This window comes from Hippopotamus amphibius, chromosome 9, assembly GCF_030028045.1.
Source record: "Hippopotamus amphibius kiboko isolate mHipAmp2 chromosome 9, mHipAmp2.hap2, whole genome shotgun sequence".
NCBI lineage: Eukaryota > Metazoa > Chordata > Mammalia > Artiodactyla > Hippopotamidae > Hippopotamus > Hippopotamus amphibius.
In genome coordinates, this window is record NC_080194.1 from 2,240,996 (window position 1) to 2,264,472 (window position 23,477).

Sequence of the window (23,477 nt, forward strand, 5' to 3'; positions counted from 1 at the left end):
CTTATTAGGAATCGAGAAATATGCATCACTAGGCAGAAGAGAAATCTGACTGTCACTGGATCTGGACATTGAAAGCCAACATCTTCAGGAGCTGCTTTCTGTGGGCATGGGCTGGCTTTATCTTTTGGCATTTGGTCATTCAGCATCATTATGCTAAGTGCTTCCACATGTAATATGCAGCAAGAAAATCTTAAAATTATGTCTTTGATACTGGGTTTTAAAGAATTATGAACTATTTAGTTGCAAGCACAAATCTAATATTTGGGTTAAGGAAAGCATTTTTTAAAAATGATGCCATGGTGGTAAGATTCATACAAACATAACGTGAGTAACGTGCGTTTGTAATGGTGTTAAGCAAAAGAAACATATTAGTGGAAAAATCCTTCAGTTTCATATGTAAAACATAGAAAGAAAGGAGTGTAGTGGAATTCTCAGATCCAATCATCCATTTTCAAAATGTAAATGCAAACAATCATTTCTCTGCCAGATACTTTTAAGAAGTACTAAATATCTCATTAATTTTCAAAAACGAGGTTGTGCTGTAGTTTCTATCTCTAGAAAAGTGTTTTAAATGTAACATTTGATGAAGAAAATGCTGTACCACTGAATTCTTGTACTTTCATTTTCTGATTGTCAGATTATACTTACCGCAGACTAACACCCTCAGGGCATATGTTTGCCAAAGGAAGCTAGTTAGTAGTGAGTAGCATTGTCTGGGTACCTGTTGACCTTCCTTAGGCCACTGTGGTTAGGGATGTATCCAGAAACACACACGGCAATGGTGGAACCCTTATTCTCAGATGTTGCGAGGGCTGTGGATGCCATCGGTTAGGGCAGAGGTGTACATTTGGCTGCTTTCTGTTTCCACAATAAGTGAAAACCTATTCAAAATGAATTGTGCCAGCACCTGTTTCCCAAACTGGCTTTCTTTTTATCTGCTCCAGCATGTAACACCTGGTCTTTGCCCAGGGTAGGAAAAGCACTAATCTACCTTTGTATGTATGAAAAAAAGCGTTCAGGGCACACTGCATTAAAAACTGCAGGAGAATGCATTATTAATAGGATAGGTCTCTTCTCTCTCTCTCTCTCTCTCTCTCTCTCTCTCTCTCTCAAAAAGGGGGAGAAGGAAATCACTTATTTGCACACTGTCAAGAAGGATAAAGATAGACTTAGTGCTAGTTCTTAACCAGTTTTTTTAATGAGTTACTAAGAGATACCTAAGGAGAAATACTTAAGTGAGTAAATTACCTTCACAACATGCAGTCTGTAGACACCAGTGTGATCTAATTGTAATACAGATCACCCAGTAATTGTGTCAGCCTGTAAGCTTTAGTATATTGAGTACATTTCTTATAGGATGCTGCATTATCAAAGGTTAGAGAAATAGTAATAAGTGTGGAGCTTTAATATGGTAAAGATTATCAGAGGATTTTGAGTCACATTTGCTTTGAATAAGCTCCCATCAGCTGTTTGCTGGTTTCAAGACTTTACGATTTTGGTTTGTTTTTGTCTACACATGTGTCATTCAGCTGAATACGTGTGCCAATAAGTAGAGGAGCTGCAGAACTGCGTTCAGCTCTTGCTTAAGTCTGCAGTATTAAAGTGTTCCTTTTGTTGCATGTGCTGGTCTTGCAGACTCTGTAGAGCCTTATCAAATGCAGCCAGTTGGTGCTGCTGGTATGAAAGCACAGGGGAGCTCTCATGTGGAAGGTTAATGGAGTGTAATTATAAAGAAAAATGAACTGCTCAACTACTCTATCTCACTCTACCTGCACCAAGAGTGACGAGTGCTCTGATCGTTTATAAACCCTGGAGCAGAGCTTTAACCATCTAAAATTATGACAGTATAACTGTCACACAAACAAACACCCCGTGACGTATAGGTACGCACCCTTGTGTAGGAATGATTCCTTCCTGTTACAAGAAGTCTCAGTTAGGAAAGGAGCACCTTCAACCACCAAGAAAAGCTGCTCGTTAAACATTGTACTTTCATGTTACTTCTTCTTTTCCACCCAGTTTGTTCCATTTTCTTTTCCGAAAGATGCTTCCCCATTCTGATTAGTGGCAAGGCTGACAGCCTGCACACGAGTAGGTCCATTCCACTGTATCCATCAGACGACATATATCCTTGCTTTCTCCAAGCCCGTCTGTCGTGCTTGCCCTCACGGCCATCCTGAAATCAACTGGGTTCTTTTAAAGGGGATGGAAACAACCCTGTCTTCTCATTCTCAGAATCTAAGCAGAGTGGGAAGCCCAAATACCATCTGATGGGTCTTTCTCCCAGGATTCTGTATAGCAGAGATTATTACACACATATCTGTGGGCTTGAGATGGAGTTAGATCCTTAGGTCCTTTGGATGAAAATATCACAGGAAATATTTGGAAAGGAAAATGACAACTGGGAGGTCCAAGGACAGAGAGGGGCCAAGGAGACATTCAAAGGGTGTGATGAGTGGACAAATCTGTGTTACTGGTATGTCACGTTGCCAGTGAATATTGCAAATTCGTCCTGCTCCTGGAACATCTGAAGGGTGAGCAGAGCTGGATTATGGAGCTGGGTTGATTGAGTGCTTTTGCCAGCTCAGCACAGAATTGAAACAGGGTGTGGCAGAATGATGCCACAGCAACAAAACCCCTGACATCTTGTTCTTACGAAGTCTAAAACATAACCACTCCTGGCGAGGCTGTGCTGCCTACTGAGATAAGTAAATTCAGCATCACATGCATTAGGCCTGTGGAGACTAGGCAGAAGTGATGGCTGTGTCACTTGCACAGCAGTCTTGCTGACTGAGTCCTGGTCTTGTGTGGCGAGTGGGGGAGGGCAGCCGGGATTCCTAGCACTGGCTCTGCGCGCAGGAAGACTGACTTTAAAACCTCTCTGTGTGGTTTACAGTGTTATTTCCCCAGCCCCTTTGCATCTGGGTTTTGATCATCTGTGCTCTATTTTAAAAGCAAAATAGCTGTATGGTTTTTATGGCAGTAGGATAAATCTGTTAGTGAACAAAAATTTTAAATCCAGCTTTATGTTAGTGGCTGGTATGTAGAGTTTGCTGTGATTTACTTTCTTAAATACTGGAACCCGGTATTTTACCAGTCTAAATGTTGCCAGCATCCACTGCATGTATTAAATTGAAGTCATTGTTCCAGAATTGAAGTTTTTGGCTCGAGGTAGAAGGTTAGCAACAGAATCTTAAAATTGTCCGTCATACTCCAGAGATGAGGGAGTACATCATTCTTGCTGGGTTGGCTCCGGTGTGTCAGAGAGAATATCTTTGATGACAGAAGTACCGTCTCTCTGGCATCTTGGAGCAAGTTATCCAGCACTGCCTAGTCCCTTTAAGAATAGTCCCAGCCATTCTGGTGTTCCGAGCTTATAGGAAATTTGGCTTAGGATGGGCACTCTTGGTAAAATTTGCTCCAGACCCATCTCTTGAGCCGTCCATGCCTCATCTCTGGCTGTCCCATTTCCCACCTTGGCTGCATCCGCAGGCTCCTCTCCTGCTTGGCCCCTTCAATTTGTTGCGTGGGTTATTCGTCCTTGGCTTTTGACAGCCTGTCTTTGTTTCCTGGCAGTTACTGTATCTAGAGACTGATGTCCAGCAAAGGACATGTCTCCCCACTGGCTGAACTCCCCACACCAGTGTACTCTACATTTAGTCAGTCTGCTTGGGTATCACCCAGCCTCCTGTCAGCTGCAGAAGTATTGGCTTGGACAAATGAGCTTCAGCTCTTTGTTCAGTGAACAGAGCTTCATTCAGACTAGTTTTCCAGAGAAGAGGGATTCCATATTCTAGTGCCTTTTTTACTGTTAGGTAACTACATAACTTTTGGTTAGTCATCAGTCACCTCAGTTTCCCTGTCTGAATCAAAGACAATTGCCTTAAGTTGCCCCACATAGTTGTGAGAATCTTATTTGATAGGAGAGTGTGAAAATTTACGACTATAAAGTGCTGTATAATCGTATGATTGTTTAAGCTAAAAAAATCACACCATTAGGGAAATACTTGTGAAAATGGTATCATCATTTTTTATTTAGGGCTCACTCGGAAAGTAAGATTCTTGAAAAAAATATTAATTGATAGGTACGTTTATAACATAAATTTCTTTTCCTTAATCATTTAAACTAAATGATTTTGAAAAATCCTGAGTACTCAGAAATGAGAGCCAGTGAAGTGTAGGAGATGTCTCTGGTGTTCTGGTTGGATTCCAAGCCTGATGATTATGTTTTGCTTACTGTAATTCCCTGGACAGCTTCAACAAGGTAGCTTTCACTTTCCTGACCTCTACAATGTGGCTGTTGAAACAGCTGCTTTCTTCAGCCCTAGAGACAGCTACGGTTCAGTGGTAGAGAAACTGAGTCCAGCTCATTCTTACGTTGATGTTACGTGATCAGAGGAGGTTAAATTGTCTGTAAGGTACTTTAGGCTGTTTGATAAAATTGGCACAATTATGGAACACATTATTATTAAATTTTTATTCCTTTTTATATTTTGTATATTGTTGTCTGTCTATTTCATCTTACCATATTTTTCTTAATACCCATTTATCACTTGCTTTTATGTCTGTGCTTCTTCCCACTAAAGTCACAACCCAGTCGTTTAACAGTGATAAGATTCTGATTAACAGGAAAGCCATGTGAATTTTCTAGTTATTTGAAATTCTCTTTGACTCACCTTTTACTGTTGAAAAAGTTCCTAAGTGATGACTGATTCCTCTGCTAGTAACTACAGTTCAGTGAATGTGATTACTGTCTAGAGGTTGAAAACTGGTAACCCATGGGCTTAATCTAAGTAACAAAGGTATTGTAACAATGTTGAAAGCAGTTCTTACGTTAGTGCCTTTACACAGGTCATTCCCTGTCCAGTTGACTTTAGTCCCCATCACTCTCTATTATCTCACAGCTGGCCTGCTTCATCCACGTGCATTACCTGCTGGACCCTTGTTCACGTGAATTTTTAGTCCCTGAATGAAACTATTCTTTAATGACTTAACTTCTTGGTAGGGTGTCAGGATGATCATTGTGAGCGTTGCTAGTCTTCTGTGTACCGTGCCTATGGAGGTGGAAATCAAGAGACTGTATTCTTGTTATCTAGAGAGTCACAGAATTTTAACAGAGGAGAATGTTGAAGACTGAGTGGAGAAACTGAGACTGAGATCAGGTAAATAACTTACTCAGGGTCACAAAGCTAGTGTAGTGACAGATGTGTGACCAGAACCCAGATTTCCTGACCCTTTGTATTATCTTTGCTGTACTGTACTGCCTGTCTACGTATTTTTCCTAAAAGCAGAATGGGGAGGGGGTGGTTAAAGGTTTTTTACTAGGTGCTCTTGTGGCTTGCCATATAATATAGTATATAGATGTAAGAGCTTCAAGTCCTTACCAGCAAGTAAAATAATGGGGGGAGGGAGAGATAAGAAATTAGGTATCAGGAACTAGAACTTTTCAGTCTGACTCTGCCCATAACTTGAGACCTAGGTCAAGTCACTTAGATGCTCAGAGCCTTAGTGTCCTACCTGGCAGGTAATATCTATTTGATATTATTGCTGTTGTTTTTATTGTAATCACTCTAGAACTCACCAGCTGCCACATTAGACTGTATTTAAAAATCAGAAGACTACTGTGGTTTATTCTGACACTGGAATATTATACAGGGGTAAAAAGAATGAGCTATCAAGCCATGAAAAGACATGTAAGAACCAACATGTATTACTAAGTGAAAGAAGCCAATTTGAAAAGGCTGGGACTGCCCAGGTGGTGTAGTGGTTAAGAATCCGCCTGCCAGTGCAGGGGACATGGGTTCAATCTCTGGTCCAGGAAGATCCCACATGCCACGGAGCAACTAAGCCCGTGTGCCACAACTACTGAGCCCACGTGCTACAACTACTAAAGCCCGCACGCCTGGAGCCCATGCTCTACAACAAGGGAAGCCACTGCAATGAGAAGCTGCCTGCTGCAATGAAGAGTAGACCCTGCTCACCACAACTAGAGAAAGCCCGAGCAGAGCAATTGCAGACCCAACAGAGCCAAAAATAAAATGAATTAATTAATTAATAAACAGAAAAAAAAAGAAAAGAAAAGGCTATCTACTGTGATTCCAGTATGTGACATTCTGGAAAAGGCAGAATTATAGAGACAGTAGACTGATCAGGGATGCTAGGAGTTGGGGGAGGGAGAGAGGAATAAACGGAGCACGGAGGATTTTTAGGGCAGTGAACCTATTCCGTATGATACTGCAGTGGTGGATACGTGGCATTGTACATTTGTCAAAACCCATAGAATGCACAACATTTAAGAGTAAACCCTCGACCCTCCCACACTCTTAGTAGAAATGTAAATAGGTGCAGCCACTATGGAGAACAGTATGGAGGTTCCTTAAGAAACTATAAATAGAGCTACCATATGATCCAGCAATCCCACTGCTAGGCATATAGCTGGAGAAAATTCTAATTTGAAAAGATAATGCACCCCAGTGTTCATAGCAGCACTGTTTACAATAGCCAAAAAGACATGGAAGCAACTTAAATGTCCATTGACAGATGAATGAATAAAAAGATGTAGTATATATATGTGATGGAATACTACTTAGCCATAAAAAAGAATGAAATAATATGATTTGCAGCAACATGGTTGGATCTAGAGATTACCATACTAAGTGAAGTCAGACAGAGAAAGAAAAATATTATATGATATCACTTATATGTGGAATCTAAAATATGATACAAATATGATACAAACTTATTTATGAAACAGAAACAGACTCACAAGCATAGAAAACAAACAGTATGGTTATTAAAGGGGAAAGGGGGGATAATTTAGGGGGTTGGGATTAGCAGATACAAACTACTATATATGATAGGTAACAAGATTCTACTGTATAACACAGGGAACTACATTCGATATCTTGTAACAACCTATAATGGAAAAGAATATGAAAAAGAATATGTTTATGTATGTATATTTGAATCCCTTTGCTGTACACCAGAGACTAATACAACGTTGTAAATCAACTATACTTCAATTTTTTAAAAAAGAGTGAACTGTAGTGTAAACTGTGGATTTGGGGTGATAACGATGTGTCCATATGGGCTCATCAGTTTTAACAAATGTTCCATCCTGACGGGACTGTTGATAGGGAGGCGGTGGGTGGGGGAGCAGAGGATAGGGGAGAATCCTCTGTACTTTCCACTCAATTTTACTGTGAACGTAAAATTGCTTTAAAAAATTAAGTCTAGCACAGATACAGAGAACAAACTAGTAGTTACCAGTGGGAAGAGGGAAGAGGGGAGGGGCAATATGGGGAGGGAATTAAGAGGTACAAACTGTTAGGTGTAAAATAAGCTACAAGGGGACTTCCTAGGTGGCGCAGTGGTTAAGAATCCGCCTGCCAATGCAGGGGACACGGGTTCCATCCCTGCTCCAGGAAGATCCCACATGCCTCGGAGCAAATAAGCCCGTGCACCACACTATTGAGCCTGCGCTCTAGAGCCTGTGAGCCACAACTATTGAGCCCACGTGCTGCAACTACTGAAGCCCGTGCGCCTAGAGCCCGTGCTCCGCAACAAAGGAAGCCACCACAATGAGGAGCCCAGGCACCACAATGAAGAGCAGCCGCTCCCCGCCCCCTTGCCGCAGCTAGAGAAAGCTCGTGTGCAGAAACAAAGACCCAACACAGACAATAAATAAATAAATTAATTAAAAAAAATAAGCTACAAGGATATGTTGTACATGTGGGGAATATAGCAAATATTTTATAATAACTATAAATGGAATATAACCTTTAAAAATTGTGAATCACTATTTTGTACACCTATAACTTGTATGTGTTGTATATCAACTATACTTTAGTAAAAAAATAAATTTGAAAAAATAAAAATGAAATGCAGACTACAATAAAAATAATTTAAAACAAAACAAAACAAGGGACATATCTTTTTTTTAAGATTATTTATTTATTTATTTATTGGCTGCATCGGGTCTTCATTGCTGCACACGGGCTTTCTCTAGCTGCGGAGAGCAGGGGCTGCTCTTCATTGCGGTGCGCGGGGCTCTCACTGTGTTGGCCTCTCCTGTTGCAGAGCACGGGCTCTAGGTGTGTGGGCTTCAGTAGTTATGGCATGTGGGCTCAGTAGTTGTGGCTTGTGGGCTCTAGAGCACAGGCTCAGTAGTTATGGTACACGGGCTCAGCTGCTCCTCAGCATGTAGGATCCTCCCAGCCCAGGGGTGGAACCCGTGTCCCCCACATTGGCAGGCAGCCTCTTAACCACTGCGCCACCAGGGAAGCCCCAGGACATATCTTATATTCAGTGCAATGTCCTCTTCTCCTTTGGCTCTTCACGTCAGTAATTTCGTTGAATGTGGAAACTGGAGGACCATATAGTAAAGAGTCAGGTATGCCTTCAGTAGTAAAAAAGTATGCTAAAAGAAGATAAAAATAACAAATCATTTTTACTGTGGCCATTCTGTCTTTTCTAAAAGTTAGAGTATGTGCTTGCATGTGCATGGGTGTGTGTAAAGACTTTAAATACTTGTGTAGAGATTTGTGAATTGGATTCAGTACTTTTCATAATCTGTGAAAAATGTTTTTCTTCACACCTCAGATTTAATACAAATTTAAAATTTCTAACAAGATGCTTTGTTCATGCTTTTTTTCCTGTATTGCTGAATCTCTTTAATAAAATTTCTAGTACTGACAGTTTAAAACAAGAAAAATCAAACCTGCTCTGAAATTCTGAAAGACGCATTCAGGTTTCTTCTGTGTCTGATGCAGAAAACTCAGACTAAATACAGAGTAGTGCAAATCATCCTTTGCCATGTGCCTTGGAAGATGCAGTTCCTTGAAGTTAACTGTCCCTCATCTTGGCAGCCTGCATAGGTGATGGAATGGTTTCCTCTCTGTTGTTTATGTGGGGTCTTGTCAGAAAGTAAATTTATAACACTGTTTATTTTTTTTCTCTAAGTGATTGTAACAAATATTTGGTGATAAACTACTGAAATAGTGAATGCTTTGTGAAATTAAGAGATATTCATTCAGTAGTTTTGGAATCTGTTAATCTGTGAGTTTATCCTATTATGGTAGATTAAAAAACATGTTTTTAAGCATAAAGAGTATTGTTCAGGTTGTGCTTTTGTTAAAATACTTATTCAAAATATCAGTGTTAGTGATTTATAAGACCTACTTTTGTTTAAATGTAAGGAAGAGGTAACATTTCATCAGAAATATTTTCTATCTGATATATCCTGTCTGACACAGTATATAGTTATAATATTCTTGTCTTTTTCTCTCTTTTAAGCAAAAACTGCAGAATTGAGGATTGTTAAAAAGATATCCTCCCTTTGGAAATGATTGATCCATGATTTAGTACGTGTGTTCTGTGTAGAATTTGGTTAGATAATCTATTATATTTACCTCTCCCAGAATCTGATTATGCCTCGTGGTTCTGTGGAAAGGGGGCTTCCTACATTATCTCAAATTGTACCTCGGGCTTGGAGTAAGCAGAACAATCTTTTTTACCTGAGCAGTATTCCATAAAATAATAGAGGTTTTTGGTTTTGTTCTTCCTTCTCTCCCCCGCCTCCCCCATTTTAGGGTCATTATTGTGCTTAAATTGTATTTTCATATCCAACTTGTCAGGGACGGCTACTGTGCAGCCATTTCCAATCATATTTCTTTGTGAGGAAAACCATAGCAGCTTCAGGGCAGAGCAGTGAGAGAATTTCTGTAGTGTATGGGACAACTCTGACATTAAAGGCAGTGTTGCCTTTTAGATTGTGAGGTAGGGCCATGGAATGATGAATGGCAAGCTGGTGGTATGTGCAGGTTTGTAACAGATAGTTAGAGAGGGCTATGCATTTTACTGAACTGGAGTTTAATTTACAAATTAATAGCATCTGTGTCTTATCTCACTGTGGTACAAACACAGTGATTCAGGCACTTTTTTATATTAGCAAGCAGCTAAATTGTGCAGATTATAAATGGTTCTTAAGTTTTTTTCTGTTCTCATTATTGTATCAAGGGTCTTTGCTGGGTCAGGTTACATTGAACTTGGACATCTATGTTATGCATTCAGAATATGGCCCTGAACCACGAGTGGAGGTGTAAGAAATCTGGGCCATCCCTCGATTTCTACACAGGAAGATATTCCCTGATGTGCTTGATTTCTGAGATAAAAAGGCAACAAGTAGTATTCTTCCTTAATCCTGTACTTTTTTTGGGTGATTCTCATTTAAAAAAAAAAAAAGCAAAACAAAACGTAGTTTGAACAAACATAAAATGTTTGACTAGATGTTAAAAATAAAATGATTGAGATAATTGACATTGAGAAGTCACATTTAATTAGCTATTGCTCTTAGCTAAAAATTCACAGTAGAGAAATTGTATTATTCATCGGTTATCATCTCTGATTTTCATATTGCCCTCGACAATTTCCTAAGCCCTCTCCACCATCAGTTCATTTGATACCCAATATTTTTCTGAGGCAAACAGGAAAGTATAGCTTAGTACTTCAAAGAAACGTAGAAAACTTAAATGCAAGCTAACTGGGTTCTGATTTTGGCTTCCTTCATCTTTTATTATAGAGAAATATATTTCAACTGCCATTCCCAGAATGCAATGCTCTTTTTTTAGTCTGTCTCTGTGTTGGTACTATTTTGTCCTAGCATCTGGGTGTTACATATTGAAGCACTGTAGTTCTCCAGGGACCCATCTCTCTTGAGTAGACAGCTACACTCTTTCTTCTTTGATACAAATTAAAGACAGTCCCCAGGTTCTTAGAAGGGTTCCTTGATTTAGACAAAGTTTGATTATAGCAGTCTTAGCAGTCTTTTATAGTCACGAATAAGGAGTTGGGGGAATGTGGGGTTGAGTTTACCTGTTAGAACGTGAATGAACTAAATAAGAAAAAAGTAAACTGCATTTCAATCAGGCTATCAACTAAAGGGTCTAATCCCCAGTGAAAATGGGATATAAATCCCATTGATATGAATAATGAATAAAAGGTCTAATCTCCTGTGGAGATGGGATGTAAAACCTATTGATGTAAATATCAGCATGTGTGTGTGTGTGTATATTTTGAAGGAAGAGTAAACCCCAAAGAATATTTTTAATTAAAAAAAAACAAAGTCTAATCAGTATCCATGACATATGCATTCTCTACCATCTGTTAAGCATCCATGTTGAGAATTTTGAACTTTACTGAAAAAAACCCTCATAATTCCAATTGCTGCTGTTCCTTAATTCATCTAAATTGTACTGACAAGTTCCACGACACTTTGCAGAACTGCAAAATATCTGTGTTCCTTACTCTCTAAGACCAAACAAATCCTCTTTACTAGATAACATACACAGTTCACTGTATCAGATGAGGTTGTAGATACTGCTCTGTCAAACAGGTAGTGTTTTTCAAGAATATATTCCTTTTTAAAAAGGCTTATAAGGTTAGAAGCTATTTGTCTAATTCTAACCCGGAAACTGAATATCAGAAAGTTTGGGGAAAAACCTTCTGGTGGCTTACAAAATGAATGAAAGGTAATTTTTTTTATCTAAGTATGCGTGTGTGTGTGTGTGTGTGTGTGTGTACACACATATATTTTTGGGTGCACCACACAGCTTGAAGGATATTAGTTCCCCAAGCAGGGACTGAGCCTGAGCCCTGGCAGCGAAAACCCCGAGTCCTAGCCGCTGGACCACGAGGACATTACCCCACATATTTTGTTTTAAATGCTGCCACCCATATTCTTCCTCCTGCTCTCCTGTCAGAATTCTGTCGTGTGTGTCTCCCGTAAACATTCCCTCTAGTAACTTTAGTACATATCCTCCCACTCAATTTCGGTTATTACATCAAGAAGGAGCTTATTTTGAGTTTATTGCTTCTTTTCCGTGTGTTTTTGTTTATAAAATGGTGGAGTCTTCACATAATTTTCTATTTCCTTTAAACAGCACACACCTTTTACTCTGAATTGTGATTTTGTCATTAACGTTATGCCAGTAACATACCCTATTCTTTTTTTAAAAATATATGTTTGTTTATTTATTGGCTGCGTTGGGTCTTCATTGCTGCACGCGGGCTTTCTCTAGTTGCGGCGAGCGGGGGCTACTCTTCACTGCAGTGTGTGGGCTTCTCATTGAGGTGGGTTCTCTTGTGGAGCACGGACTCTCGGCACGTGGGCTCAGTAGTTGCCGCTCGCGGGCTCTAGAGCACAGGCTCAGAAGTTGTGGCACACGGGCTTAGTTGCTCTGTGGCATGTGGGATCTTCTTGGACCAGGCATCAAACCCGTGTCCCCTGCATTGGTAGGAGGATTCTTAACCACTGCGCCACCAGGGAAGTCTGCATACCCTATTCTTTAGAGGATAATTATGTGGCAGCATTCTGAAGACTCATCTAATCTCTTTCCTGCGTCTTCAGTGTTGTTAAATATTGGTGTTACTTATAAATACAGTTGGTTGACTTTCAGTTGGACAGTAGAAAGGGTTTTTTCCCTGCTCTTCTCTTTGAGTAAATTCTGATTTTATTAACAAATGTGAATTTCTCCATGTTAGTTTGTAGGCACCCAAAAAATTTGGTATCCCTGGTTTCATTTGGGCAGATGATGAGTCTGAAGACCTGGGAAGATTTTTCACTGCATTTTAGGCATGAAGATAGGTAAGGTTTGTTCTTGACTTCCCGGATTTGTGAAAAGTTACAAGTCTGTGATATGAAGGGGGAAGGTTATATTTTCTGATTGTGTGGTTGATCATGGAGGAAAAAAGGATGAATTTTTAAGGCAGTACTATGTGAGGAGATGCCTGAGTGGATATGGCCCTCTCATAATTGATACAGGAGCAGCTAATGCTGAGGAGAACACAAGCAAGCCGAGAGACTGTGTGGAAAAACGGAGGCTTGAGGCACCAGCGTCCAGTTGTGGAGGGCAGGGCTTGTGCCTGGAGTTGCTTTTGAGAGAAGTTTTCTAAAATTTGTGTGAGGATTTGATGGAAATAGTGGCTCAATTGGAGGGATAGGGGCTGTTCTTCCACCACTCCATCTCCCTTCCGTGTTGACCAAGGCCGTGGCACTTGGAATGATTGACTTAGATAGCAGAAAAATGAACCCGATTCTCTGTTGAATCTGACCTGTAAACTTCTGTGTTTTTCTTTGGAATCTGTCTTGCTGTCGTGTGAACACATTGATAGTATCGCTGAATGTCACAATATTGATCATGGTTGACTACCTGTCTCAGAAACTGTGACTTCAAGTGTCAGAGGCTCCATGAACCCTTCTGCCTGAACAAGCCCTGATGAAACCTAGTGATGCGAGTGTCAAGGGAATCGGAGGCTCGTGATCACATGCTGGGTTTATGGAGCAGTTCTTGACAGGTGAATTGAAGGGGGCGGTACTAGCCATTCTGGACGCCTGGCACATTGTTTATAGGGAATATATTAAGCAGGGAAGGGTAGGGTTAAATAAATTGCTCACTTTTTCCTCTCTCCCTTCTGCCTTCATTCTTTTTAGCTTTTCCTTTCTCATTTCTTTTGTTCCCCAGCCGCCCTCCCCCCCTTTTTTTAGCTCTCATTCGCTTGTTAGTGAGTGACGAATGGCCAGTTTGTGAGACTTAGTGTTTTCTCAAAGCTTCAGGATAACGTTCCAAGATAATTAGCTGTGTTTAAAGGTCTCCTTTATATGTGAACAATATTGAAAATATCCAGTTGTTTATGCCAGTATAACCTTCATCAGTGACCAGCAGAAATCATGATTTCTTTGTTTAAAACACATAATGGTAAAAGAACATAGGCTCATTTCCTGTGGAGATGAGAGGCTACTTAAGAACTTTGCTTGATACCACAAGCTAAAATTTATGAAGTATTATAGCTGTATTCTCTCACCGCCACGCAGAACTTGTACTGACCCAGATTGGGGTCCTGCAGGAGTTAATGTGACTGTTATATTTGCCAGAGCTGCAAGACTGAACTAGAACAAGACTGGGTTGTGGGACCTAGAAAAGCCAGCTACTGCACAGCGCAACTCTCCTTTATTAGCCAGTCCTGTAAAGAGTGTGCTGGGCCTCTGTACACCTAAGGAGCGCCTCCACTGCAGAGCTCATCTAACTTCAGATCATGGATTTTCAAAATGCAGTGAATAGTTTAATTGACAGAAAGCATCGATGCTTCCTCTGAACCTTGATATTTAAAACAAACTTCATAGACGTGCACAACTATATGCTGTGTATTCTTCTAATCTTCTAGTGGACACAGCGAGGACTGCCAGGGCAGTGCATTTCTGAGCGGCTCTCTGAAATACGCCAGCACCTTCTTTCAAAGAAAGTGTTACCCACCTCATATGATCTGACCCATGTCCAGTCTGCACAGCTCCTTCTCCCTTTTTTTCCCTCTTCTCAGGGACTCATGTAAGTTTGTGGGTATTTTGATCCCATCTCCCCTGCCCACTTTGTTTCTGGCCTTGGGGGAGGAACAGTTGTGAACGCATGTGACGCACTGACTCCCACGCTGCTGGTTCTGGTTCTGACGGGGTGTCCCCTTGCTCTCGCCATGCAGCTGCAGAGTGCTGGCCTGCGTCCCTTTCTTGTTCTTGCCCCTACTCGTCCCTTCTGTCGTACGGAACGCTGTGAGTGGGTTCCGAGCTTTGTCTCTTGCTTCTAGTTAGGCAGTAAGTAGGAGAGCACCCTGTATTTCCTCAGGATGGCTGTAGAGGAGAAACACACCCTTTCCTCTTGTGTCTGGTATAGTAATTATTTAGTTTCCTGCGCTGTTTTTGTCCCAAGTTCATTTTTTTGGCAGGTGTCACATGTGTGTTTGTATTATTTCCTCCTGGTTTCTCTCCTCCCCCCGATTTGTTTTTGTTTTGGTAAAGGGACCAAGAACCCTGATGCTATCTATGCTTTAGCTAGTTTGTTAGTATGTTTGATGAATGCTGATTCATATGTGGGGGAGGGGCTGCAGGCACCTCTAAGTAGTGGTTTAGTTGTTAAATGTCTACATGCTCCTGCAGTCACCAAGCAATAAAATCTATGTGGGATACTCAGAATTATCCATGGCACCACTGTTACTTCTCCTTCTCTTAAACTATATCCACTCAAGTACTCTGCCTTTTACACTTGAGAAATAGGATTTTGAAGACTTGAAAGTTATTTTTATAAGAATTTGATATTTTTATTAATTTGCATTTTTAGTATTCTGCAGATGGTTTCTGGAAAGACTTTGGACTCTGCATCTTTTCTTTTTAATATATAACTGCTCAAAGAGGCAGTGCTAGTAGAGTATAAAGTATAACAGACTCCCCACCTCCAAATTGGCCTTTATGTGATATTTTCATTGCCTAAAAAGAATCAGTAATAAAAATATTAAAATTTATTTTGTATTGGCTTAAAGTTTTTAAAAATCCATATTGTATCTTTTTTAATTAATTAATTTATTTTATTGGCTGTGTTGGGTCTTTTTGGCTTGTGCTCAGGCTTTCTTTTCAGTTGCAGTGAGTGGGAGCTACTCATCATTGTGGTGCGCAGGCTCCTCATTGCCGTGGCTTCTCTTGTTGCGGAGCACGGGCTCTAGGCGCATGGGCTTCAGTAGTTGCAGCACATGGGCTCAATAGTTGTGGCTCACAGGCTCTAAAGCTCCAAGGCATGTGGGATCTTCCTGGAGCAGGGATCAAACCTGTGTCCCCTGCATTGGCAGGCAGATTCTCAACTACTGCGCCACCTAGGAAGCCCTTGTAAGTATCTTAATGTTCAAGTAGGTTAAGCAAGTAAGCTGTAGGTTTGGATTCTTTAGAGAATATGTGTAGTGAAGTTGGTTAGAATCATACGCAGGAATGTGAAAGTCAACCTGGCCCTTATGGTTTCACTTATCCCCTTATTTAAAGATCTTCATTTACTTCTTCTTCTCTAGTTAAAATCTGTATTAGAAAAGAGCAATCCATTTCTGTCAGAAATAACAAACCTCAGCTGATAAACTCACTTGAAAGTCTGAGCAAGGAGTACGGCTTATAGTTTCTTCCAGCCATTAGGGCAAGAGAGTCAGAATCCAGGTCTGGCCCCAAATGGTTATTATATTTTCTCTGAGCCATTTGCTGTTCTTTGGTTCCATCACTTTACACACCAGTTGAAGAGAACAAGGACACTTATTTAGCTGCATAGTTCAAAATGCAGAGTTTAGTTGTGAACAAAATAAATCCATGCCCACATGGTGCTTACCTTTTTTGTTGAAATGTATTATCATAGCAATGAAGGTTTCCAAACACACCGTTTTCTTGGATTTCAACAAGGACAGGAGATTCAAAAATCCTTAATTTAAAATTTTCATCCCATGTAGCTGAAACCTTACTCTGCCTAAGCAAATGTATGTGTTTTCATGGATCCTATCCCAGCAAAGCAGTGCTCGTGAGTTACATGTTTCAGTCATTTAGAATGTCTGTTGTGTATATTGCATAGTGCTGGTATCAGAATTTCTTTGTTTAAAAGTCTGTTTAATGTTTGAAACTGGGATAGATACATGATGTTTGTTTGATTAACAGAAGTGACTGTAGTGTGACTGGTATCTATGTTATAAGATCCAAAAAAAAAAAAAAAGACCAACGGTGTGTGCCAATCATAGTTCCAAGTACTTTACGTGAGGCCGTTTGGTACTCAGAAGAATCCAAGGATATTGATAATCACCTCATTTTCACAGAACAGGAAATTGAGGCACAGATAGGTTAAATGGCTTGACCAACATCATATAGCTGGTAAGTAGCAAAACTGAAATTTGAATTGAGGCAGTATGTCTCCAAAGTCATGTCTTTACTGCTACGTTATACTGCCTCTCTGGCCCAGCACACTCAGTAATAATAGTCAAGGAGTCTCAGCTCTGCTGTGTGACCGTCATTAGCTTTTCTTCTCAACTGTGCCTCAGTTTCCCTTTGTATATAAAATGTTTCTTATGCAGTGGGTTTCTCCTCAGTTGTCTAATCTGTAAATGTTAGGTGTAACGAGTTTTAGAGTAAGCTAGTTGCAGAAAAGATGTCAGAGGCATATAATTGCTGCCTGATTCTGTACAGCTGACAGAACAGTGTTCTGACAGGTCTTATTCTTTCTTGTCCTCATTTGGTAGAAAAGAGTAGTTGAACAGCTACGGAAGAACCTGATAGTAAAGCAAGAGCAACCAGACAAGTTCCAGATACAGCCATTGCCACAATCTGAAAACAAACTGCAAACAGCACAGCAGCAGCCACTACAGCAGCTACCGCAGCAGCAGCAGTACCACCACCACCACGCCCAGTCAGCTGCATCCTCTCCCAGCCTGACTGCGTCACAGGTACAGGTGTGGACGGAGCACCGCGGGCTTCGTGCTGTGGGCTGATTTGTTGTTGGTCACGGAGAACCAGGTCCTGTTTCAGGCTATATTAACAACTTCAACTAGCACTGAACAAAAGTTATTTTGGTTACTTTCTTATGCTGTATCTGGGATGATAATCACTTGAAATTCATTGCCTGAAGGAAATAAGTTTACCAGAGCATAAAAGGTAAATTGATCTCCCATCTGTCCGAAGAAGGGGAAAAGGTAATCAGTGACAAAGAAAAATCACTTCTCTGTATTAGAACAGAATGAAAGTCTTATTTTGAATTTCTAGAAGTATTTATTTGCACTTGTTCTAAAAGTCTTCATGACTTGACCTCCTTAGGAATTGTTTTTCTGGAATTCTTAGCAATTAGGTGTGGAGATATTCCAGGGTCAGTGCCCATGGGACCAGGTAGAAAAAGGCATTTAGAAGGTGAAATATTTCATAGAAGTGAAATACTCATTTCCACGTCCATCTCATATAAGAATATGTATCTGTTCTCATACACTAAAGGAAATCTGAAATGGAAGGTACAGGTCAAAAATAGCACTAAGGAGCGGGAACCTTAGTAATATTCTAATTGGTGTAGCTGTGCAAATGATTTTACTGAAAAGAGCATTTATACTACCATATAATGTAAGGATATTGAGGCAATCAAGACACACAAAAAAGGACATATTTGGGAATGATTCAATTAAGAAAAGTATTCAAGCTTGATCTCTACATACTTATATGTAGTGTGGACATACCTCTGAAATGGAACACTTGAGCAGTGGTTCTTGACATTTGGAGATCACAGACCCCTTTAAGACTCTGTTGAAAGTCATGGATTCCCTTCTCGGAAAAGTACACATTCATACCTAATACAGTCATTTTTGCACATGGTTTCAAGGACTTTGGGATCTCCTGAAGCCTAAGCATGGGCACCTCTCACCCCCCAACACCATCTTCACTACCTTTATATGTAGAGGAACACGTTATAGTCTGCTTGGTTAGTCACTGTTTTTGGACATTGGGCTGGTTCATATACAATATTTTGAAAATGAAAAATACATTACAAAAATACTGAAGATTACTAAAGATAGTTAATGTTTATTAGAGATTACCATCTACTGGCGCTCTCCTAAGCACTTTACATGTATAACATAAGCACTTTACATATACACGCATATGCGCGTATAACAGGCCTCACGTCAGCCCTACTAAGGACAGTATTATTATTATCAGCTCTGTTTTTTAGAAAAGAAAACTAAGGCACAGAAAGATTAAGTAATTTCCTAAAATCATGAATGTCTTATATGGTGGAACCAAGATTTGAACCCAGATGTTCTGGCTGAAAAATCTGTCCATTCCCTACTCTAGACTGCCATACAATACCAAAAAAAGAAGTGCCCACACTGTGTAAAATGCCAAAGAAGGGAAATGAAAGTCCATGTTGTAAATCAGTAGTTAGAGTGGCCTACATCATTTTTACCCTAATCTCCAAGGCTATTTGGCAATTAGGCATTCAAACTGACTTTAAAACCCCCCTGACCAGGACTTGTATTTCTTCTAAAAGATTGCCTGTCTGTTTACTTGTGTGGGGTTTTATACAGACTTGGACTGGTTGTTATCTTTCCAGAGTACAGTTTGATCAGAAAGTGTTTACATGGAAGGAGGGTGGTAGAATTCATTGTTTCCTGGTGCTAGGAGTTTTCTCTCTTACCCCATGGAAACTTTCTGTTCAAGTACGATTCCATATCCCACAGATCAGAAGAAATACTTATATGACACTTACAGTAGCTGTTCCCTTCCCTGGTAGTCCGAGTCCTGCGCTGGAAAGGTAATAGCAAGGGGCCTAGGGCTGTCCCCAGAACAGTGTCATGTGGCATCTCTCATCTGGTAGCCCACTCGAGATACTTAATTGATTTAGCTAAGCGTGTTTTATATTGTTTTGTTTTGTTTAATGTTAAAAGCCAAAAGGTCTCTAGGTCATTGGGTTTTGTTTTTATAGTAAACTGTCAATCATTGTTTGTCAGGTGCTCCTTGTGTGCTAGCTTCTGGTATACAAACAGGTAGTAATGGTCCCTGCCTAGAATCCGATAAACTATGAGAATTATTTTCATTCATTATGTAAATATTTATTGAGTCTCTACTGTATGCAAGCTCTGTGCTGGGCAGTGTAGAGGACAGATTCACAAATAAGACAGAATTTCTGTTTTTAAGAACCTAAAAATTTTGGAGGAGAGGAAGATGTAAACAGCTAACAAAGAAGGATGAAATGAAAGTGACGAGGAGAGCTGTGAAAGTACCAGAGGACAGTGGTGTTGCCTACAGGGATCAGAGAGTGCTTCGTAAAGGAGGTGGCTTTTGATCAGGGCCTTGGCAGATACATGAGATTGCAGTGATGGGCAGACGAGCAAGAGCATCAAGGTGTAGAGAACAATGTGAACAAAAGTATGGACTCAAAAAAGTAAATGCCTGCCTTGGCAATAGCAAGGAGGCTCTTGTAGCTGGAGTGGGGATTCCAGGAAATGGTGGAGAGGGAGATAAAACCAGAAAGTAGAAAGAGGTTAGCTTGTGCAAGCCCTCCAACGTGTGGCAGAACTTTTGGGGTTTTTGGCAGTCATCGGGAGTCATTAAAGGTTCATGAGGTCAAGGACAAATGGGAAGTTTAATATATGGAATGTACTAAATTTCTAAGTCCAGAAGGGTTAACTATTAATCTAGCAACCTGCATGGGCAGGGAGGAGGTGCTCGGAAGAGAAAGTGTTTTCCTCTAAGTCAGGTGATTAGCGTGTACCAAGACAGCGGGGAGTGAGAGGACCAGTTCCCTTCACGTAACTAACTCCAGCTCATGTTTGTGTGTATATTTCGAAATTTTCCCAACTTACAGAAAAAAATAAAAGAATAGTTGAACACCAGGTGTACCCTTCAACTTATATTCACAACTCTGTCATTTTAAATGACTGCGAATGTAAAGAAGCATGCAGTTAATAAAACGAAACAGAAAATAAACCCTTATAGACAAAAGGGGGAGAGGTTCTACTGATAGTTGTCCGGGTGTACAACAGTTACCTTCCATTCAGAATTAAATAAATAGTCTAAAATTAATGTGGAAGTTAATTAGAGCCCATATTAATAATCCCTCTCAGTTCTGATTTGTACGTTGAAGTCTTCTTTCTTTAAATCAATACCTCATGCTTTGCAGGTAAATAAACAATAACTTAGCAAAAAAATAAGAGGAATTTGCTGTTAGTGCTTCTTGCCCTGTATTTTCTGCATTAACTTCTAGTTCATGCAGTTTGGGTTTTGTTCATAAAGAACCCCTTCATGAAACTGGGGAAACTGCTGTCTTTTGAAGGTGATCATTTTTGGATAGCATCAACCAGCCAAGGACTAATCACAGCTTCCATAAAAATAATTTTGTTTATTGTTGGACACCTTTCCTCCCTGTCTTCTCTGCCTCCTACCAGAACAGTTCAGAGGTTTTCATTACGTTTGGATATCAAAATCCTAGATTTTCTTTGTCATCTAAACTCAGAACTCCAGGAGCTTGGTTTATGTTCCCTAGTACTTAAAATAGAATAAGCGCCAGACCAGGAGTAAAGATCTAAGCAGTGCCTGTGTCAATACCTGGTGTCAGTAAATGGTTAGCAAATATATTCTTCAGAAGCTTTTCATCAGTGCACATAACACTAGGTTTTGTGCCTCTGTATACAAAGGGTTATGTAGATGCTAGAATACATGGAATGAAATTAGCTACAACTAAATATAAAGTAGGATAAAAATGCTAACCTAATGTGAACAAACTTCTTAGAATTAAGTGCTTTTTAGTGTTGCAGTTAATGGTAAGTATATAACTCAGGTGAGTTTGAGGTTTTACTCACTTTTAAAGACTAATTATTCAAAAGATTGATAATGATTTAGCTGAATCAAGGATGTTTCAAACAAAAGTATATACCGACACGCATAATTGTTTTTGAAATCAGTGTCAGTGAGTTCTGCTGATGAGAGTTTTTCTTCCATAACCCGTGGTGACACCAGGATTGAATGCCATCTGGTGTGACTTGCTCACCACTTCAAAAGTTATTTAAATGTTTTAAATTGAAGATGGAGCTACTATCACACTGGGTTAAAAACGTATTAAAAATAGCTGGTAATATAGAGTCAGTCCTTGCTGCTATACTACTGTAACGTTTCTGATGACAAATAGCATTTAGCTTTTATTTGATTTTCATCACTGATAGGCAGGATGACCTGCTACCTCCCCAAATAAGTAATTATCAGTGTTCCCCCTTTTACTCCCATTTCACACTTGAGAGGCCAATGGCAAGGAGACTAAGCCATCCTGTATTGTTACCTTCGGGAAGAGGAAACGTATTTGGGTGGTTTTAATTGCAGGCATCAATAAGGATTAAGGCTGGGATAGGATAGATGAAGCCAGATTATTACACTGTCTTGGTTAAAAGAAAAAAAAGTTGTTAAAAGAGTAGATGATACATACATGTGTGTATTTGTTTAAGGCAGAAAAGTTACTTAGAACCAAACAACTTAATACAAAAGGACTTGCATAGACACTGAAGTACAAATTCACAAAGGAATTTGTTCAGATCTGTTTCAGGGACAGTGGTGGGGTCCTTGTCCCTGGTCGAGGGCAGTGCCATCCAATAGAACTTTCTGTAGTGTTGGAAAGTTCCACTGCCCAGTTTGGTAGCCACTAGCCACATGTGGCTGTAAGCACCGAAAATATGGCTGGTGTGACTGAGGAACTAATGTTTTAGTTTTTATTTTGTTTTAATTAAATTTGAATACCCACATGTGGCTATTAGCTACCAAATTGAGCAGTGCAAGTATAGAGTAAGAAGAAAAAGGTGAAATAATATCAAAATCAGAACCAACAAGTTAGACCAGGTACATTTTCATGTTTCTGAAACATCTCTATCTTGAGTGACTAGTAGCGCTCAATAGATGTGTATGCCATGAAAGGAGGTTGTTTCTATTTTCTTGTTTTGTAGGTGGCTCCTTTAATTACTCGAATAGAAAGTCTAGAAAAACACAGCTTCAAAGCTGCAGTGGCACTCGTTGAGCATCAGTCAGGTCCTCTCACGTCAGTTCAGACTCTGATCTATAAGACTTTCTGAAATTTAGGTGTTTCCACCTTGTCGCCTTTCTCTGGATCTTTGATCACTTCTGCAGCAGTCCTCCAGAGAAAAGATTGTAGGCAGTGGCTCGTATCCCTTTGGTATCAAGAGCTGGTATTTACTATACTAGCTGGTTAATAGGTTTCATTATCTAGTTTGGAATTTACTGCCTTTGAGGCAACAATTGTACTAATCCTCATGTGAGTTTCCCTTCCTCCTCTCCAGGGTGACACTCAAAAGAATTAAAAGACACTGTCCTTTTATCCCAGCCTTTGTGTCACGGGAGGCAGATATCCAGAATTGTATTATAGCTTTCTTCATATTGATGAGGTTGTAGCAATTAAGGATAGAGATGGTGGGTACCTCATTGATTTGCAACTTCTGCAAAGTTTAAATTAATTGAGAGCAAGCAAAGAATTAGAAAAATCAGAAGAAATAGATACAATCATATTCTGTATCTGTAAACCCACCCCCTTCCTTGTTGGAAACCCTGTGCCCATATTAGTCTACAGTTATTACTATGAATTTGAAGCTAAATTTGAGAACTCTGGCAAACTAGAGATTGACTTTCCCTGTAGTAAGAACTGTGCTCTATGTACACAAAAGAAATGTTGTTATGCCAAGAAACTTGACTGATTATGAGAACTATTGCTTTGTTTTCTTCTGGAGGCTAGCAGTTTGTTTAGTGGGGTGACACTTCAGTGTCCTAATATCTGTTCTCCATGTCTCCTAGAAGACTGTAACTACAGCTTCTATGATTACCACAAAGACACTACCTCTCGTCTTGAAAGCAGCAACTGCGACCATGCCTGCCTCTGTTGTGGGCCAGAGACCTACCATTGCTATGGTGACCGCCATCAACAGTCAGAAGGCTGTGCTCAGCACTGATGTGCAGAACACACCAGTCAACCTCCAGACGTCTAGTAAGGTCACTGGGCCTGGGGCAGAGGCTGTCCAAATTGTGGCAAAAAACACAGTCACTCTGGTAAGCCAGCAGCTGCTACTCATGTGTGCCCACATGAGAGGGTTCAGGATATGCATTTGTAGAG

At 40.1% G+C, this 23,477-nt stretch overlaps 1 protein-coding gene across 19 annotated transcripts in view; it reads left to right on the forward strand.

Moving 5' to 3' along the window:
- Nucleotides 1-23,477, forward strand: part of PHF21A (PHD finger protein 21A) — a 183,653-nt gene that overhangs the window by 115,838 nt on the left and 44,338 nt on the right. For 13 of the 19 annotated variants that reach the window (XM_057748140.1, XM_057748132.1, XM_057748145.1 and 10 more), the window contains 2 exons: nucleotides 17,077-17,286; nucleotides 23,162-23,413. In XM_057748140.1, the coding sequence (XP_057604123.1) occupies nucleotides 17,077-17,286; nucleotides 23,162-23,413 (462 nt within the window). The remainder of the gene's footprint in view (nucleotides 1-17,076; nucleotides 17,287-23,161; nucleotides 23,414-23,477) is intronic. The other 6 variants (XM_057748143.1, XM_057748146.1, XM_057748151.1 and 3 more) reach the window with 3 other exon arrangements.